The sequence below is a fragment of the Protopterus annectens genome, chromosome 6.part1 (assembly GCF_019279795.1).
Source record: "Protopterus annectens isolate FY-2018-M chromosome 6.part1, PAN1.0, whole genome shotgun sequence".
NCBI classification, from domain to species: domain Eukaryota; kingdom Metazoa; phylum Chordata; order Ceratodontiformes; family Protopteridae; genus Protopterus; species Protopterus annectens.
Genome location: NC_056738.1, coordinates 33,749,025 through 33,765,580, shown reverse-complemented (window position 1 = coordinate 33,765,580; position 16,556 = coordinate 33,749,025). Strand labels below are relative to the sequence as shown.

Here is a 16,556-nt window from a genome sequence, read left to right as displayed (position 1 = left end):
AGCTGCCGATGCTTCTCCTTAGCCATTCGCCAGTTCGCTGATACTCAGTGAGGCACTTCCGCAGCCTCTGATACCCGCTACTTCGAATGGGTCTCAGTAGAGGCCTGTGAATCTGGAGTCCGGTATGCCACGCGATGCTCAACTGTGGAACCTGCGTCTGTCTCTACCTTGGATGGGTCCGTAGCCGCTCTGCAGGCACCGGCTTCTGAGGGTCTATTCAGGCCTACAAACTTTCATATTAAACGGACGCCTCCTTCATTTAAGCCAAAATCTCGAGCCATGCCTAAGAAAGAGATGCCCAGATTGCATGCTCAGGCCTCTATGCCTAAAAAAACAAATAAGAATGGCTGAAAATCTTAACTCTAATCAGGGGAAGCCAACCTCCCCCTTGTAAGAGACCTAGGACTGAAGTTGTTTATGAATCTTTTGACCAGGATTCTGATTTTTCTGATCTGGATTTGCCTTTATCTACTTATGAGGATTCTGATGCAGAATACTCTATTCCCTTTGCTTCCCCTCCAGAGGATTTTTCTTTTGGTGAGACCTTACGTACTCTAAGAGAGCATTTCCACTGGGAAAGCCATGATTTTTCTGATTCAAAAAAGAGGCTTAGGGACTTTACTCCTGCTTCAGCATAGGCATTTAGCTATACCTCCTGTACTAGACATTGTTGATGATGCCTTTTTAGAATCTAGTTTGGCCCCTGATTCTTTGCCTCCTGCTCTCAGAAAATCTGACAAATATTACAGCATTCCTGATTCACACAGGTCCCTTTCTAAAAATCCTGTTGCGGATCCAGAGACTATTTCACAGGGACTCAAGGGCATTAAGGCTTCTACTGCTAAAAATCCTACCCACTCTGATAGAGACTTCTGCAACCTTGGCCATTAAGGCTTTAAACTCCCAGTTTCATATGTTAAAGTATCAACATGTTATTGGATTGCTTAAACAGAAAATGACGATTCTGGACTGTGCTGAAAATAAAGAATCACAGGATTTAATGCATTCTGCTGAACAGGTTGGAAAACATACTTTGCAATGTGGATTTGAGGCCTCTTGCAGGGCTGCTGTTACTAGGTCTGTGCTCAGCAGGCATGCTTGGCTTAAGGAGCAATCTTTGCTTGGTCATGTTAAAACTTAATTGTTGGATGCTCCCTTAAATCAGGACTGCCTGTTTGGCAACAAGGCTGAGGAAGGTCTTAATAAAGATGGACGATAAAGCTAAATCTATGCAGACTGTTAAAGATTTCTTACAAGTTTAGCTTCCTAGATTTAGTAGGCACTGGCCTTCTAAAAATTGGTCCTTTCCAGCTCCTTCCAGGTCTTCTCAAACCAAGCCCAGACACAGCAGAAACCACAGGTTTCAGTCCCAAGGGACACACAAGACTGAGCAGTGGGGGGTTTCCACACCCAATTCTGGGAGTAGCAAGACTCCCACCTATGGAAAACTGTCTCAATGACTTGCTTTTAAAACTTCCAAGCACTTCCCAACTGAATGCTCCTTTTGGTGGAAAGATTAGTGTGCAGGCCAAAAACTGGGAACTCATTACCCAGGACAAATGGGTTTTAAATAGTGTCCCTAGGATACATATTTCACTTCCACACGTTACCAACACCAAGTGGGTGGCCAGATCTCCCCCAAATCAATGGGCGGAGGCCCAAAATCAAGTACTCTGTCTTAAACATGGCGGCTATTCAGTTGGTACCAGAAGAGGAAAAGGGACAAGGTTTCTATTTGAGACTTATCCTGGTACCTATCAAAGGCAATTCATGGCACCCTATCTTGGACCTTTCTACTCTAAACACCTTTCTGGTGATTCCAAAATTCAAAATGCTGACTCTTCACCAGCTGCTTCCTATGCTAGGCAAAGATGAATGGTTGGCAGCACTACACTTAAAAAAAAAAAAAAAAAAAAAAAAAAAAACAGCATACCTGCACATCCCTGTCAGGGAGTCTTGGAGAAGATACCTATGCTTCAACGCAGGCTTCATGCACTATCAGTTCTCTGCACTGCCCTTTGGCTTATCTACTGTGCCCAGGGTATTCATAAAGTGCCTAGCTCCAGTCATTGCATTTTGCAGGCAAAGAAATATTCAAATATACCCATATCTGGATAATTGTTTAATTCAGGCAGAAAGCCAAGACATTCTTTTGAATCATCTGGCCTTTGTTCTAAGGGTACTGACTTGTCTGGGGTTCCCCATAAATGAAAAGAAATCACACCTGGTACCCTGTCAACAAATTTATATTCCTTGGAGCAAGCTTGAATACAACTTCCCAGATGGCTTTCCTCACGCTAGAGAAACAATCATTTGACAACCTACTTCAAGCAAGTGGCCACAAAAACCCAGCTTATCTGCAAGGCAAATACTGCAAGCCTTGGGGTTCATGGCCTACTGCATTCTTCTAATTCCATATGCAAAGCTGCATATGAGCAAACTACAGTGGTATCTCAAAAGCTTATGGTGTCAACATTCACAAGATCTAGAAGCAGTAATTCCTAGCATACCTTGCCTATGTCTAGAGTTCCTTTGGTGGGCAGAGGCCTGCCACGAATACAGGGGACTACCATTCACATTACCCCCTGCCGCCCAGATCTTAACAACAGATGCACCAGACAATGCATGGGGGGGGCTCACCTGGCAGGGAAGTGCATTCAGGGCAAATGTAACCCAAGTCAAATGCACCTGCATATCAATCAGAAAGAAATGTTAGCTGTACAGAACGCTCCGACAGCCTTCAAGGACCACAGTTACTAATGGTAAAGACAGATAACACCTCTGTCATGTGGTACATAAACAAGCGGGGGGGGTACACATTCTTACCCCCTCTGCAGACTAGCCGTGGCGTTGTGGAACACAGCTTTAAGTTACCAGGTGAATCTACAAGCTCAATTCCTGCCAGGAAAACTAAATACACTGGCAGACGGACTAAGCAGAAACCTCATGGACTCACACGAGTGGAAACTGGAACCAAGGATTTTCAACATGTTGACAAGCAAATGGGGAGCCCAGATATAGACCTGTTTGCCTCCCCCCAGAACCATCAACTGGACAAATATTGCACAAGGATTCCCCACAAGCTAGCTTGTAAAGTGGATGCTCTATCCCTCAGCTGGAAAAACATACCAGTTTATGCCTTTCCTCCTCTGCCTCTGCTCTCCAAGGTACTAGTAAATATCAAACAGGACAAGCCAAGGACGATTTTTATTGCACCAGACTGGCCTCGCCAACACTGGTACCCACTATTGCGCAGTGTGTCACGCTAGGCTCCATGGCACCTGCCTCAGACTCCTTCCCTGTTGTCTCAGTAGGAGAACCAGATTCTGCACCCTCAACTGCAAACCCTGAACCTAGCAGTCTGGCTAATTACCTAATCTCTCCTTTACCCATCCCCCAGTGAATCAGTTATGGATATCATTTTAGAGGCAAGGAGGCCTAGTACTAGAAAATCTTATGCTGCAAAATGGAAAATATTTTTTGCCTGGAACCAGTCTCGAGGAATGAACGCAACAGTGCCCAATTTACCTCAAATTCTACAATACTTGACTGAGATGCTTCATAAGGGCTTGTCCTTTTCTTGCATCAAAATTCATGCCTCAGCCATTTCGGCTCATTATAGCACAGAGCCTCCCCTCTTCTCTCATCCACTGCTCAAGTAGTTCCTCAGAGGGGCCAAAAATGTAAGGCCACCCAGGAGAGCTTCAACTCCAGCCTGGGATCTTTTATTTATCTTGGAGAAACTCACTCTTCCTCCTTTCGAGCCAGCTGCTACTGCAGATTTAAAATTTCTTTCATGGAAAACAGCTTTCCTTTTAGCAGTCATTTTTGCAAGAAGGGTATCCGAGTTACAGGCCCTTATGGCAGTGGAGCCTTTCATCATCTTTCATGTGGACAGGGTGTCCCTCAGAACCAATCCCTCCTTCATGCTCAAGGTGGTATCCAGTGTGGCTCTTAATAAGTCCATTCATTTGCCAACCTTCTTTCCTAACCCACAGAGCAAAGTGGAACGGATACTGCACTCTAGATGTGCACGGACAGCTTAGATTGTACTTGGACAGGACTAAACCTCAAAAGAAAGCTGAACAACTGCTGGTGGCATTTGCTGCAGGGACCGAGGGGAAGCTATTTCAAAACAAAATATTTCTAAATGGATAGGCCATTGTATTCATTTCTGCTATAAGCACCCTGGAAAACCTATCCCACAGAGGATTAGACCCCGTTCAACCAGGGCTGCATCTACCTCTACCACCTTTCTCAGAGGTGTCCCTACCAGGGACATCCTAGAAGCTGCTACCTGGAGTTCTGTGCATACTTTCACCAAGCATTACCATTTGCCAATTTTCTCTAAATCCAGAGCTGGCTTTGCCACTGCAGTCTTGCAGGGCCTTATAGCTGGTCCTAATGCTGCCTAAATTCCTCCTCCCTTCCTTAGCTTTGGATATCTACCTAAATGTGATGACTGCAACAGTGAAACACGAAGAACAAAGTGCAGTTGTATACACTTACCATAAATGTAGATGTTAGTGTATTCACTGTTACAGTCCTGGTTACCCTCTTTTGGTGTGTTTGCCTTTTTGTTGGAGGTATACCATTGTATATAAAACTGATGTATTGGCGTCGGCTGCATGCTTTATACCCCTGACTACCTGACATCACGTAAGATGAGATGACAACCGATGCAGGACCCAGACTTTGATAATCTGACCGACTGAGGGCTACTGCAAGCAGATAACCCTAATTGTGATGACTGCAACAGTGAATACACTCAACATCTGCATTTATGTTAAGTGTCCACAACTGTACTTTCTGGGCCTTATGGCAGCCACCATTCCTATACTGCCTTTAGCCAGGATGCATATGAGAAAACTGCAGTGGTACTTGAAGCATGTGTGGTCCCTACACAACCACCCTCTAGAATTTCAGATCCCATTCTTACCCTGCCTCAAATCAGAATTAAGATGGTGGATACAACAAGTTCAAATAAACCCAGGGCTTCCGACACGCAGACACGCACGCGCACAGGCAGGCACGCGCACAGGCAGGCACGCGCACAGGCAGGCACGCGCACAGGCAGGCACGCGCACAGGCAGGCACGCGCACAGGCAGACAGACACACCCCAGCTCAATACATGAACACAGACTCATTGGACCTGGGCTGTAGGGCTACCATGAAGGGTCTCAAGGTGCAGGAGAACTGGCATCCTACCCTCCAGAAAAAAACATAATCAATGTGAGGGAGAGGACAACAGTCCTTTTGATCCTGAAAGCCTTTCTCTCTGTCCTGCAACCAGGTCCCCTTCAAATTTTCACAGACAATATCAGTCATGTGATACCTCAACAACCAAGGAGAGACCAAGTCCTAGCTCCTGTGCAGGATAGCAGCACAGATTTGGACCTACCCTACAGAAACAACTTATCTCTGCAGACAACCTACATCCCAACCCGAGACGACCAACAGGCAGATGTTCTCGGCAGATCATCCTCTCTACAGCATGCTTGGATGTTGAACAGCAAAGATTTTCTAGACATTGTCCACTGGTGGGGTACTCAAGTAGATTTGTTCCCCCCAGAACAGACCATTGAAAAAATTCTGCACCAAGGACCACTCCCCACTAGCCTGGAGTGTGGACGCCTTCAACATTTCCTGGAAGGGGTGGTTTCTATATGCATTTCCCCTCTTCCCTCTTATTCCAAAAGTCTTCCTGAAAATCGGGAAGGACAAACCAAAAATCTTGCTGGTGACTCCCTACTAGCCAAAGCAGTATTGGTTCCCCCTACTATCTATCGCTAAGGGCAGCCACCACAAATTACCCCACAAGGTGGACCTACATGCACAACAGAAAGGATCTCTCATTCACCCTCACCTACAGCTGTTACATCTAACACTCCAGGTGATTAACTTTTAATTCCTTTCAGACACCACTACTCTGAGGACATGCTTTCAGTCCTGAGGGAGGCCAGGAAACCTACTACAAGGAGATCCTACATTTCAAAATGAGAGAGATTCTTCAAATGATATATCAAAAAGCATAGGGATCCCTTTCTAGCAGATGTCGCTCTAGTCCTAACTTGTGTGTGAACTTATAAAGTCTGGCCTTTAGTACTCTTAAGTGAAAGTCCACCTGCCTGCAATCTCTGTCTGCATACCCCTAGACCCCCCTTCCTCTGCTGTCCAGGCTAGATGTTCAATTGTTCAGACCACCAAGAAAACCTGTCCCTCCGCCTTGGGACTTGAACTTTATCCTAGGAAAAATTTACACTGGTTCTATTTGAGTCAGTCAGCTCTGCAACCCTCCTAGTGTGCACATGGAAAACTGTTCAACTGGTGGCCCTTATCTCTGCTAGAAGGGTGCCAGAGTTACAAGCCCTCATGGCCTGTCCACCTTGCACAATTTTCCACAAGGACAGGGTGGCCCTGCACACCAACCCTTTTTTCATGCCCAAGGTGGTCAACTGTTTTTAAACCAGTCTGTTCACCTGCCCACCTTCTCCGCTGCCACTAATGACAGTGAGAGGATACTCGATTCCTTAGATGCTGTACAGGCAACTGAGGTTTTATTTAGACAAAACTAAGTCCATCAGAAAATCCAGACAACTTTTTGTATCCTTTCACCCCAGCGCCCTGGGCAAGGCAATCTCCAAACAAACAATTTCTTGTTGTATCAGAAAGACTGTCTACTTCTGCTATTCCTGCCATGGTAAGGACCTACGTCAGGGGGGTAAAAGCTCACTCCACCAGGGCCATAGCTTCCTCCAATGCCTTCTTCAAAGGCCAGGACACAGCCTCTATTCTGGAGGCAGTCACCTGGTCCTCTATGTATACCTTTACTAGACGCTACAAATTGGACCACATCTCCGGAGCCAGAGCAGGGTTAGCAAGGGCAATCCTACAGGGCTTTCTGGAATCTGTTACCTCTACCTCCACCCTTCCTTCTTGTTAAGCTGTGGCACTCTTTCCCCCATTAAGAATACTGCTGCATGGGAATAGGAGGACATAGAATAGTTGTGTAAAATCGTACCATAACTATAGATGTCCTTCTCTTCATGTTGCAGTATTCCCCCTCTCTTCATGTTGCAGTATTCCCCCTCCCCCAACTATCCCCCCTTCATTTCTATTGACCTGTCTAGAGGGCACCATGGAGCACCACTTAGACTAGGGTCAGACTAGCCAGTAGATGGCACTTCACACTTCTTGTGGACATCATTTGGGTCATACTACTGGACTGTCTGACTGGGCAATAAAGTTCTGAGGTCTGTGCGTGTAGACGTCACATTTAAGACCCTTGGTTTATGGCCCTGTGTGTGACGTCCCACGCACATACAGATACCAGGCTTAAGCTTTTATATAGGAGCCAATTCTGGTCGCCTGAGACAGAGAATTCCGCACTAAGAATACTGCAACATGGAAGAGAAAGACATCTATGGTTATGGTAATATTATACACAAACATTTTTTATGGTAAGTATGTAATCTTGGTCTTTCTCACCTCCGTATCTTAGTAGGTAGTAATGACCTAACATCAAAAGAAGCTCCCATTTTAATAACATGCTACTAATGCTATGCTGTTCTACCTCTTCAGACAACACTATTTTCCTCGTGTCCTCGTATAACATTCTTATCTTTCTAATAGTCATCTGTGTCAGTGTCCTTAATTTTCCCTCCTGCTCATTATTCCTGATCTCATTCTGTTCCTGTATTTTGTCAGCAGAATGCTCTATTTTTCACTTCTGTGCATTATTAGAAATAGTATTTTAATAAGAATGTATTAGTTTGCTTGATGGATGTTAACCACTTCTGCAGTGTGTTGCTACTTCCACAGCATATTATATTCTTAATATTTCTGTAAATGTATTTGTCTGTCTGGTTTTAGCTGTTGTGGGGATTTTCTCCCCTTGTATATAATTATCAGTTGCTGTGTGTTAATTTTTGTTTTTGGAGCTTTGTTCCCCATCTTATTGTAAAATATTTAATCTGTTGCGGGACTTTCTCCCTTTGTAAAAAACTCCCAAGTACTGTTTAAATGTTTTTGAATCTGTTGTGTAGCTTTTCTCCCCAGGCCTCAACTAAAATGGACCATCGAACAGCAAACCAAACCAACCAAACAGAAACTGGAAAAGCTGCAACAATTTTATTCCGGTACCTCGGCTGAATGCCTTCAAAGGAATAAACACAAAAACACTTGCTGCATCTTATATACTATGCATCACACCAATCAATTAATTAATTAATCAATTACAAAAAGTTATTAGATCCAGAAAGTTAAGGAGACATTACATGTATAAATGCATATATAAATAAATACATATATAAATGTATAAATATGAATAAATACAGGAAAAGTTACCTAGAGAAACATCAAGAAACAATCATACTATAAATATTAGTATCCAGGAACACACTTCAGAGAAATTTTTCTTGAATTTGGAATTTGAGAATGTTAGATACAGACTAATCACTAGAGGTTATTCTGAAAGTCTTATTAAGAAAAGTTGCGATAGATTATTAAATTTAAAAAGGAAAGGGAACTGGGCAGCAAAAGTTTTTCACAAAAGTTTGAGAGACAATGAGTCTTCATGTGACAATAGTGATAATATATTTTTTGTCACAAAATTTTCTCCCTTTTCTATAATGTTGAAAGATATCGTAGACTTTTTATGGCCAATTGTTTATAAAAATGAGGAGATAGGTCATTTGTTTCCAAATCGTGTTTCTTTTTCCTATGGAAGATATGCTAATCTTAAGGAAATTTTGAAATTAAAGTTTAACTTTCGTGATTTTGTTAGTTCTGGTAATGTCACCTTGCCACATGGTATGTTTAGGTGTGGCAAATGTAAAATTTGCCAAAAAGTTAAAAATTTATCAGGTAGTATTATTAATGGGGTAAAATATACTGCCCATAACAATTTCAATTGTAAATCTTGTGGGATAGTGTACATTATTGGTTGTGATTGTGTTCCACCTAAATATTACATAGGTCAAACTAAACGCCAACTAAAAATACGCATTTTGGAACACATGGGTGATGTTCGTAATGCTAGGATGGATAGCCCGGTTTCTGAACATTTTAGTATAGTTCACAATGGAATGATGGATTCTTTATTTTTTGTGCCTTAGCCAAACCTGAATCATGTAATGCTGGGAATTATTTACAAAATCTGCTGAATCTGGAAAGCAGATTCATTTTGAAATTTGGCACTTTGAAACCAAGGGGTATGAATTTAGAAGTGAATCTTACCATTTGATTTAGTCATTATTGCAATACTAATATTTATAGTATGATTGTTTCTTGATGTTTCTCTAGGTAACTTTTCCTGTATTTATTCATATTTATACATTTATATATGTATTTATATATGCATTTATACATGTAATGTCTCCTTAACTTTCTGGATCTAATAACTTTTTGTAATTGATTAATTAATTAATCGATTGGTGTGATGCATAGTATATAAGATGCAGCAAGTGTTTTTGTATTTATTCCTTTGAAGGCATTCAGCCGAGGTACCGGAATAAAATTGTTGCAGCTTTTCCAGTTTCTGTTTGGTTGGTTTGCTCAACTAAAATGGACCATTGGCTCATTCAGATTTTCCTTCTTATCAAAGAACAAATAAAAGCAAGAAACTGTTACATACAGTTTAATACAATTTATACTCAAATTCTAACACCTATAAAATGAGGGGTATCAAAACTTGTCAAATACCCTTGAGCATGGCTAGACCTAATCAAGTGTTAAACCTATAAGAAACTGAACTGGCTTTTCTTGTGTTGCACTTCAAGGCATGCTGCATACTCTAATTAGGTGGGGTTCAGAAATCGTATCTATTTCTCACTCATTTATGCATGCAGTGTGTGTTATATATATATATATATATATATATATATATATATATATATATATATATATATATATATATATATATATATATATATATATATATATGTATGTGTATATGCGCGCACACACACATACACACACACTTCACTGAGACCAAATCACCTAAAGTTCATTTCACCTAAAACTCATTTCACTGACAAGTAGTACTCTAAGGCAAGTCAAAGGTATATGTCCTTTTCCCCTCTATTGTGAGATCCTGGTGTTAGTATATATAGTTAGGGGGGGGGGTACTGCTCCCCCACACACATTGGGGGCTGTGGGGGTGTAGCCCCCCACTTAATTTGGTTTTCTGTTGGCTGGTTTTGTTTTGCATTATTTGGTAAAGCCAGACTAGGTGGGGGGGCAATGCCCCCACATCCCCCAATGTGGCAGGCACCCCTGACTATATATACTAACACCAGGATCACAGACATGCCTGTCATGCCGCATTTTTTAAATGTGCACATAGTGAAATGCCTGTACTTTGAGACTTACTATCTATAGGGAAGCGAGAGGTATTGCCAGCTTTCAACATAAAGGGTTCCAGTTTAATTCTGCTGTAAACATGTCTGGAATATAAAGAACAAATTCCAAAAATGGTGCATTAAAATAGTATCTGGTGTGATTTCATTTTGTATATTCACAGTAAATGCAGTACTTTTATAAACTGGATTCACTAATAAATTCAGAACTTTGTGGACAGTGCCCAAATAGTTTGTATTTGGGGAAGTACAAACTCTGCATCCTTTTTCTTTTTAATAATACATGCTGTGGTTATTGCTTGTCAGGGTAAGGGAGCAATACTCACTTGTGGTGACCCTTATGAATGCAAATCAGCCAGCTAGACAAAAACTAAAAAGCTTCCAAGTGTGTTCCTGATAGTTAGTTATTTTTATTTACAAAAATCAAAATGATCCAAAATTATATTATTCTCCGCACATTTGCAGTCATAAATGCATGTACATTATCATATAGATTATATAAAAGTGCAGGTTACTTATTAAGTATTTGTACTTTAAAGTCATGCAAACTCTGAAAATCTTAAATGGACGTCTAGTGTGCCTCTGAGGACTAAAGGTTAACATGGAAGAAATTGCTAGAAGAGGTTAGAATGTCTTGGTCCTTGTAATCTTAACTGTATTACCAAAGGCTGTATAGTGCACAAAATGTTTCATAGTCTAGTAGAAGGCATCTTTCATACTTATAAATAGCAATATGAGCTGTTAAAATATACAGAAAAAGCAAGCTAGCAGCGGTAGGGTTAGTTTTTCACAAGAATGTGTATTGAAGTTTGGAAGCACTTTTGTTCAGATGAATGGTGTGATGGACATAGTGTAGGTAGAAAACTGGGTGCAGCCATGTTGTATGGAGTGGAAGGCTGAAAGACCTGACTTGTGACCTCGTTGCTGGAGGAAGTGGTGAGAATGGATGTGAGTGAATGATGCGAGCTGGCTGGTGCATTCTTGAGAGAGGATATTTGCTGTAATACTGCCATCTAGTGGACAGAAGCTTACACCGCATGCAGTATAAGTGGGGACATGTGCTTGGTTCTTCTGAATGTTGTTCATAAGGTAGCCTTCGTTACATAACTGGAGTGTATGTACAGTAGTGGGGTGGCAGAACATATTCCACCTGCAAGTGTGCACATTGTCAGAGAGGAGGGGCTGCACCCATAATGCTTAATAGTCCCAGATGTCTGCCTTGTTGACAGTTTCCTATCCCTGCGATCTTCTGTTGCCTTGGTAAGAGTAAATGGGCAAGATTACAGGGGTGAAGGAGAGGTGGCTTAGACGCTCAAATGAAACAAAAACTAAGTGCACTAAAGCTGGTTTGTTTAAAAAAAGTCCATGTTGTAGCAAATAGTTGAGAAATGGTTTGAATTTATTAAACTGAAGGATGTTTTAATTTCAGGAACTCTGTAACTAATTCTACTACTGCCAACTTTGAGCCTAGTCTGGACTACTGTGTTGTGAAGGTCCCTCGCTGGGATCTGAGCAAGTTCTTGCGGGTCAGCACCAAGATTGGCAGTTGCATGAAGAGTGTTGGTAAGGTTGTACTCTTTCTAATGTAATACTGTTTAGCCAGTCATGATGTGTAATGAAAGTGTTCGGTTTTCCACCTTCAGGTAATTTTAAAAAGTGTGTCCAAGTTGTGATATGTATGTGTGTATCTGTGTCTGTCTGTAGAAGTGCTTATATGTATGATGCCCAACAATATATGAAAACGTAGCCTGCTGCAACTTGAAGTGCTGAACACACAATTTAGTCTTGTACATCTATATGTAATGAAAGTAACAATTCAACAACCAAAAGTGTTCATATATATATTATATTTTGTGGGTGCCCCCCCATCTGTTCATACTAACTCGACAGCCCCACAACAGTCTGGTTAAGGGACAGCCGCCTTGCATGCAGGCACATTGACTGTACACAAATTGAGGTCACACCTGACAACATCCACACACAGTACCAGTAGTCCGTGCTAATGTGGAATCAGAATTTTTAAGCAGCAGTGATTCTTTGATGCAGAATTTTTTCTTCTGTATTTGAACTTTGACCTTTGCCATTTCCGACAGTTGTCAGTACCAGCACCTACACACACTTTTTCTTATGAAGTAGCAGGAAGCAAAGCTTCTGATTTTAGAAAACTTCTCTTGGGTTTTGAAGTATTTAGGATGTTTTTTCATCTCATCCCACTTTGTGATGGAGCCTGATGGTAACTTTGTTGACTACGTAGGAGGTTGGCTTTAAAATATTTGTCCATTATGATGTCCTTCTATTCTAATGTTAAAATATTCCAAACTCTTGTGTTATCCTCTGCTTGCTACCTGAACATCTGGCCAGTATACAAAAGTTAGTAGTCACTGCTAGGGTACTTGGGATGTCTAACATTGGCCTAGGGAGCATCTGCACGTACCTTTCCACAGAACTCTGCTGCCAGTCGAACGTCAGCGCTTCCTGCTGTCTTAATCAGATCTTCTAGTTTCTAAGATAAGTACCCCCGTTGGGGATATTTCGGATTCCTATTTTTCACTGCCTGTCTATTTAGGTTGCATGTCATCTAGAAAGGGAAAGTGCATATGCGGATGTCAGATCCCCCACAAGGACACCCATGAACTCTACCGTTTCTGTCTAGGGCTTAATCATGACCATCTTACTTGCACGATCTCTCAGGCCTTCATGCCTAAGACACTCTGCCGTAGTCTGTGTACCTTGAACATTTGCTTAGAAAGTCAGTGTCTTAAACGCTTAACGTTGGGGATGGAAGGGTCATTTGGTTAGTCCATAGAACCACCCAAAATTAAGGCCAGGGTTTCCAGGCCTGAACTTGCTGCTACCCCTCCTCCACCTGACAACTCTCCTGTGGTTGACGTTCGCCTGGTGGAATGTTCGGAGTCTGCCAAAACAGGTGTGGGTACCCCTCGGTAGGCCGCAGAACCTAGGGCAGAAGGCACGTTTGGGGAAGGCTTACAGATGTTTGCAGATGATGAGGGGGAACCTGCTTATGGCTGCCCAGACAGGCAGTTCCACTGCTTCCCAGTAGACAGAATCTAGGTCTCCCTCGGAGACTAGGCCTTCCTTAGGGCCTCCACCTTCTAGGCCTCCACGAAAAAAGAAACACAAAACAAAACATCTCTCCTCTCCTGCTGAATGCCAACCTGATTGGCAGGCTTTTTCAGAGAGCCTGTTTAATGCCTTTATAGCCTTAAGGCCTACCTTGCCAGTTTCCCCACAGGCCAGTCCTCCTCCTATCAGTCCCAGGCCTCAGGCTGAGGAAATTATCCAACCTGAAGCAAGTGGACTCCTCAGACTCCTCTTTCTTAGATGCAATCTCCTCTTGGGTATGCTTCCCCAGAAGACTAATCTGCTGAGGCTGACTCCCCAGGAGAGGTCATCACATTCGGGGAGTCAATTTCTAAAATGAGAGAACATTTTAAGTGGTATTCTTCTGAAATGTCAGAGGTCCAAAAAAGATACTATGAACTTCTACAGATGGAAACCCCTGCTCCTTCTGCAATTCCTCCAATGTTAATAGCTTTCTTGGATGTTTTTAATGCTGCCTCTGTTAATCCAGATTCACAACCACCCGCCCCTAGAAGGCCTGACAGATTTTACAAGGCCCCTGAAGGGGCACAATTTTTAATTAAATGCTCTATTGCTGATTTCCACTGTCTGTTTCCACAGACAAGCCATCCCAACTACTTCCTTCTACCTCTGTACTTCCCACAGACAAACAGTAAGGCCATGGAGTGCTTTGGTAAGAAGTACATCTTTGCTACCCTGGCCTTTAGAGCAGTAAATTATCAGATGCACGTGTCCAAATAAGCCTTGGCTTTTTTGACCCAGGTCACAAAGCTTTTAGCTATCTATTTTCATAGACAAATGAGATTACCTTGACAAAACAAAGGCCATTAGGAAATCAGAGCAACTATTTGTCTCCTTTCATCCTAGAGGTCTGAGAAAGGCAGTGACAAAACAGACCATTTCTGCCAGGATTTTTAAGGCTGTTTTCTTTTGCTGCACATTCCATAGGAAACGACTCATCTAAAAAATTGATGCCCACTCCGCTAGAGCCATGGCTTCATGATGGGCCTTCTTCAAAGGACTGGACATTGCATTCATTCACATCTGTTAACACCTTCACTTAATACTACAGGTTGGATTACATCTCCAGATCCAGAGCTGAGTTTGCTAGGGCAATCCTTCATAGCTTTGTAGAGAACAGTTCCATACCACACCACCCTTTTCCCTGTGAGCTTTGGTACTCACCCAAGAGTTTTGAATAATGCTACATGAGAATAGGACTTAAGAATAGCTGTATAAAATCTTACCATAGCCATAGATGTCTTCTCTTCCATGTTGCAGTGTTCATTCCCTACTTCTTTACCACCTTCTTTCCATTTAAGCTGTTAGTTTTTGGATAGTTCAGGACGTGTAGAGCTGTCCGGGGAATGGAGTCAGACTAGGGCTATCAGTTCTGAGGAAACCTATGTGCAGACATCTCTTTTATGGTCCACACTTCCTAGGCCAATGTCAGACGTCCCACATACCTAGCAGTGACTACAAGCTTTTGTATACTGGCTGGATGTTTGGGTAGCGAGGAGAAGATAACCTAAGAGTTTGGAATACTGCATCATGGAAGAGAAGGACATCTATGGTTATAGTAAGATTTTTTCACAACTGTTCTTTCCGTTTCCATACCATTAGTTAAATATTCAGACGTGAAATTATTAGTAAGCTGCATTTGCTTTGTTTTCTACTTTATTTTTGGTAGGGTGTTAGAACACAGTTCGGATGCTGTATTGATAAGTACCTCACAGCTGGATGGTTATTACTTCGTCACTTGGACATGATGCATGATTACTGCATAGTGATATAAGTAGGACTTTGGTGACTAAGGAATCTTCCCCTGACTTTGTCATCTGTTGTTCTCTTGCCTTGATTAAAGCTGATCTCGTGTTTTTAGTAGAATACAAATTGTTTCTATGAATTTGTTGTGACTTAAAGTATCCTGGCTGTCTTAGTGTCACCATCTTACTGAATATTTAGATATTATATCTGTTTTTATGAGAACTTATTGGATAATGCTTAGCATGATCAGGAACGATGGACGTCAGGAACCTATGGCAAGATTTTTTTCCTCTAAGCAGTCATTGATCGGATGAACAAATAATGCATCCCGAATCTATCCTTGGTGTATAAAAATAATCTCACACACACACACTATCCTAGTGTGAGTTGTCTATTCTGTAAACTTTTTGTCAAGCCACCTCATTTTAATATTGGCCACAAGGTGTGTTTTTGAACAAACTTCCATGAAGAAACGCACCAGGATCTTACCGTCAAGATGATGTTGCCTCAGTGTTTCAAGAAAGACTTTAAAAAGATGAAAATGTTAGAGATTACTTTTTCTTATATCAGAAGCAGCCTCAGCCAGCTTGACAGTTCAATAAATGGTGTTTTTGGCCTGGTCTGCATGCATCCTATCTGTCATCAGTGATCGTACCTTTTGGGTTGTATAATGGGTCACTGAATTGAGTCGGTCACCAATGCCTAGAGAAGCCCATCCTGACATCAGGAAAAAAAATGTAGTAGGTGTTTATGCAAGTATAATTTTGTTGGTTTGGTTGGGGCAGTTGAGGAATTCCAATTTAGTATGGTGTTTTCTCTCCATAATGACCATGACTGCTCAGCATTCTGTAATTTGAGGATCGGTTATGTTTATTTGTTTACTTAGTAAGCCTATTGAACACACACACCCTTTTTGGGCTCACCGCAGGTAGGATATCTGGATGAGGTCTTTGCACAGACTCGTGCAGTTGAAATATGGAAGCTTTGGGAATCAAACTGTGGGTATAGGAAGAAGCTTAGCTTATAGCCTTAGATGTTCATCACACTTCACTGTTAGAGTAATAGAAGTTAGGGTTTCCTGCCTTGGAAGCCCTTGGTCATCAGGAATACCAAAGATTAATTTTCCTTCCAGGAAAAAATAAAATACAAAACAAAAACCTTAGGTGGTCAAAAGACTTAAGGACAAACCAGTATAAGTACACAAACAAAAGAGACCAAAAAGTTCAACGTCCAAGATCTAATAAAAAAAACCTTTAAACCAAAACCCAAAAGGTTTTAAAAACTAAACCCTTTCAAGTTTTTCCAGGGGAAAAACCCCCTTTTTTTTT

General features: G+C 41.8%; 1 protein-coding gene across 1 annotated transcript in view; it reads left to right on the top strand.

The window, feature by feature from the left end:
* The window catches only part of CAD (carbamoyl-phosphate synthetase 2, aspartate transcarbamylase, and dihydroorotase), a gene marked incomplete in the record, with an annotated part of 2,299,829 nt that overhangs the window by 815,486 nt on the left and 1,467,787 nt on the right, over positions 1-16,556 (top strand). The window contains 1 exon segment of the mRNA XM_044075466.1: positions 11,789-11,922. Coding sequence (XP_043931401.1) covers positions 11,789-11,922 — 134 coding nt within the window.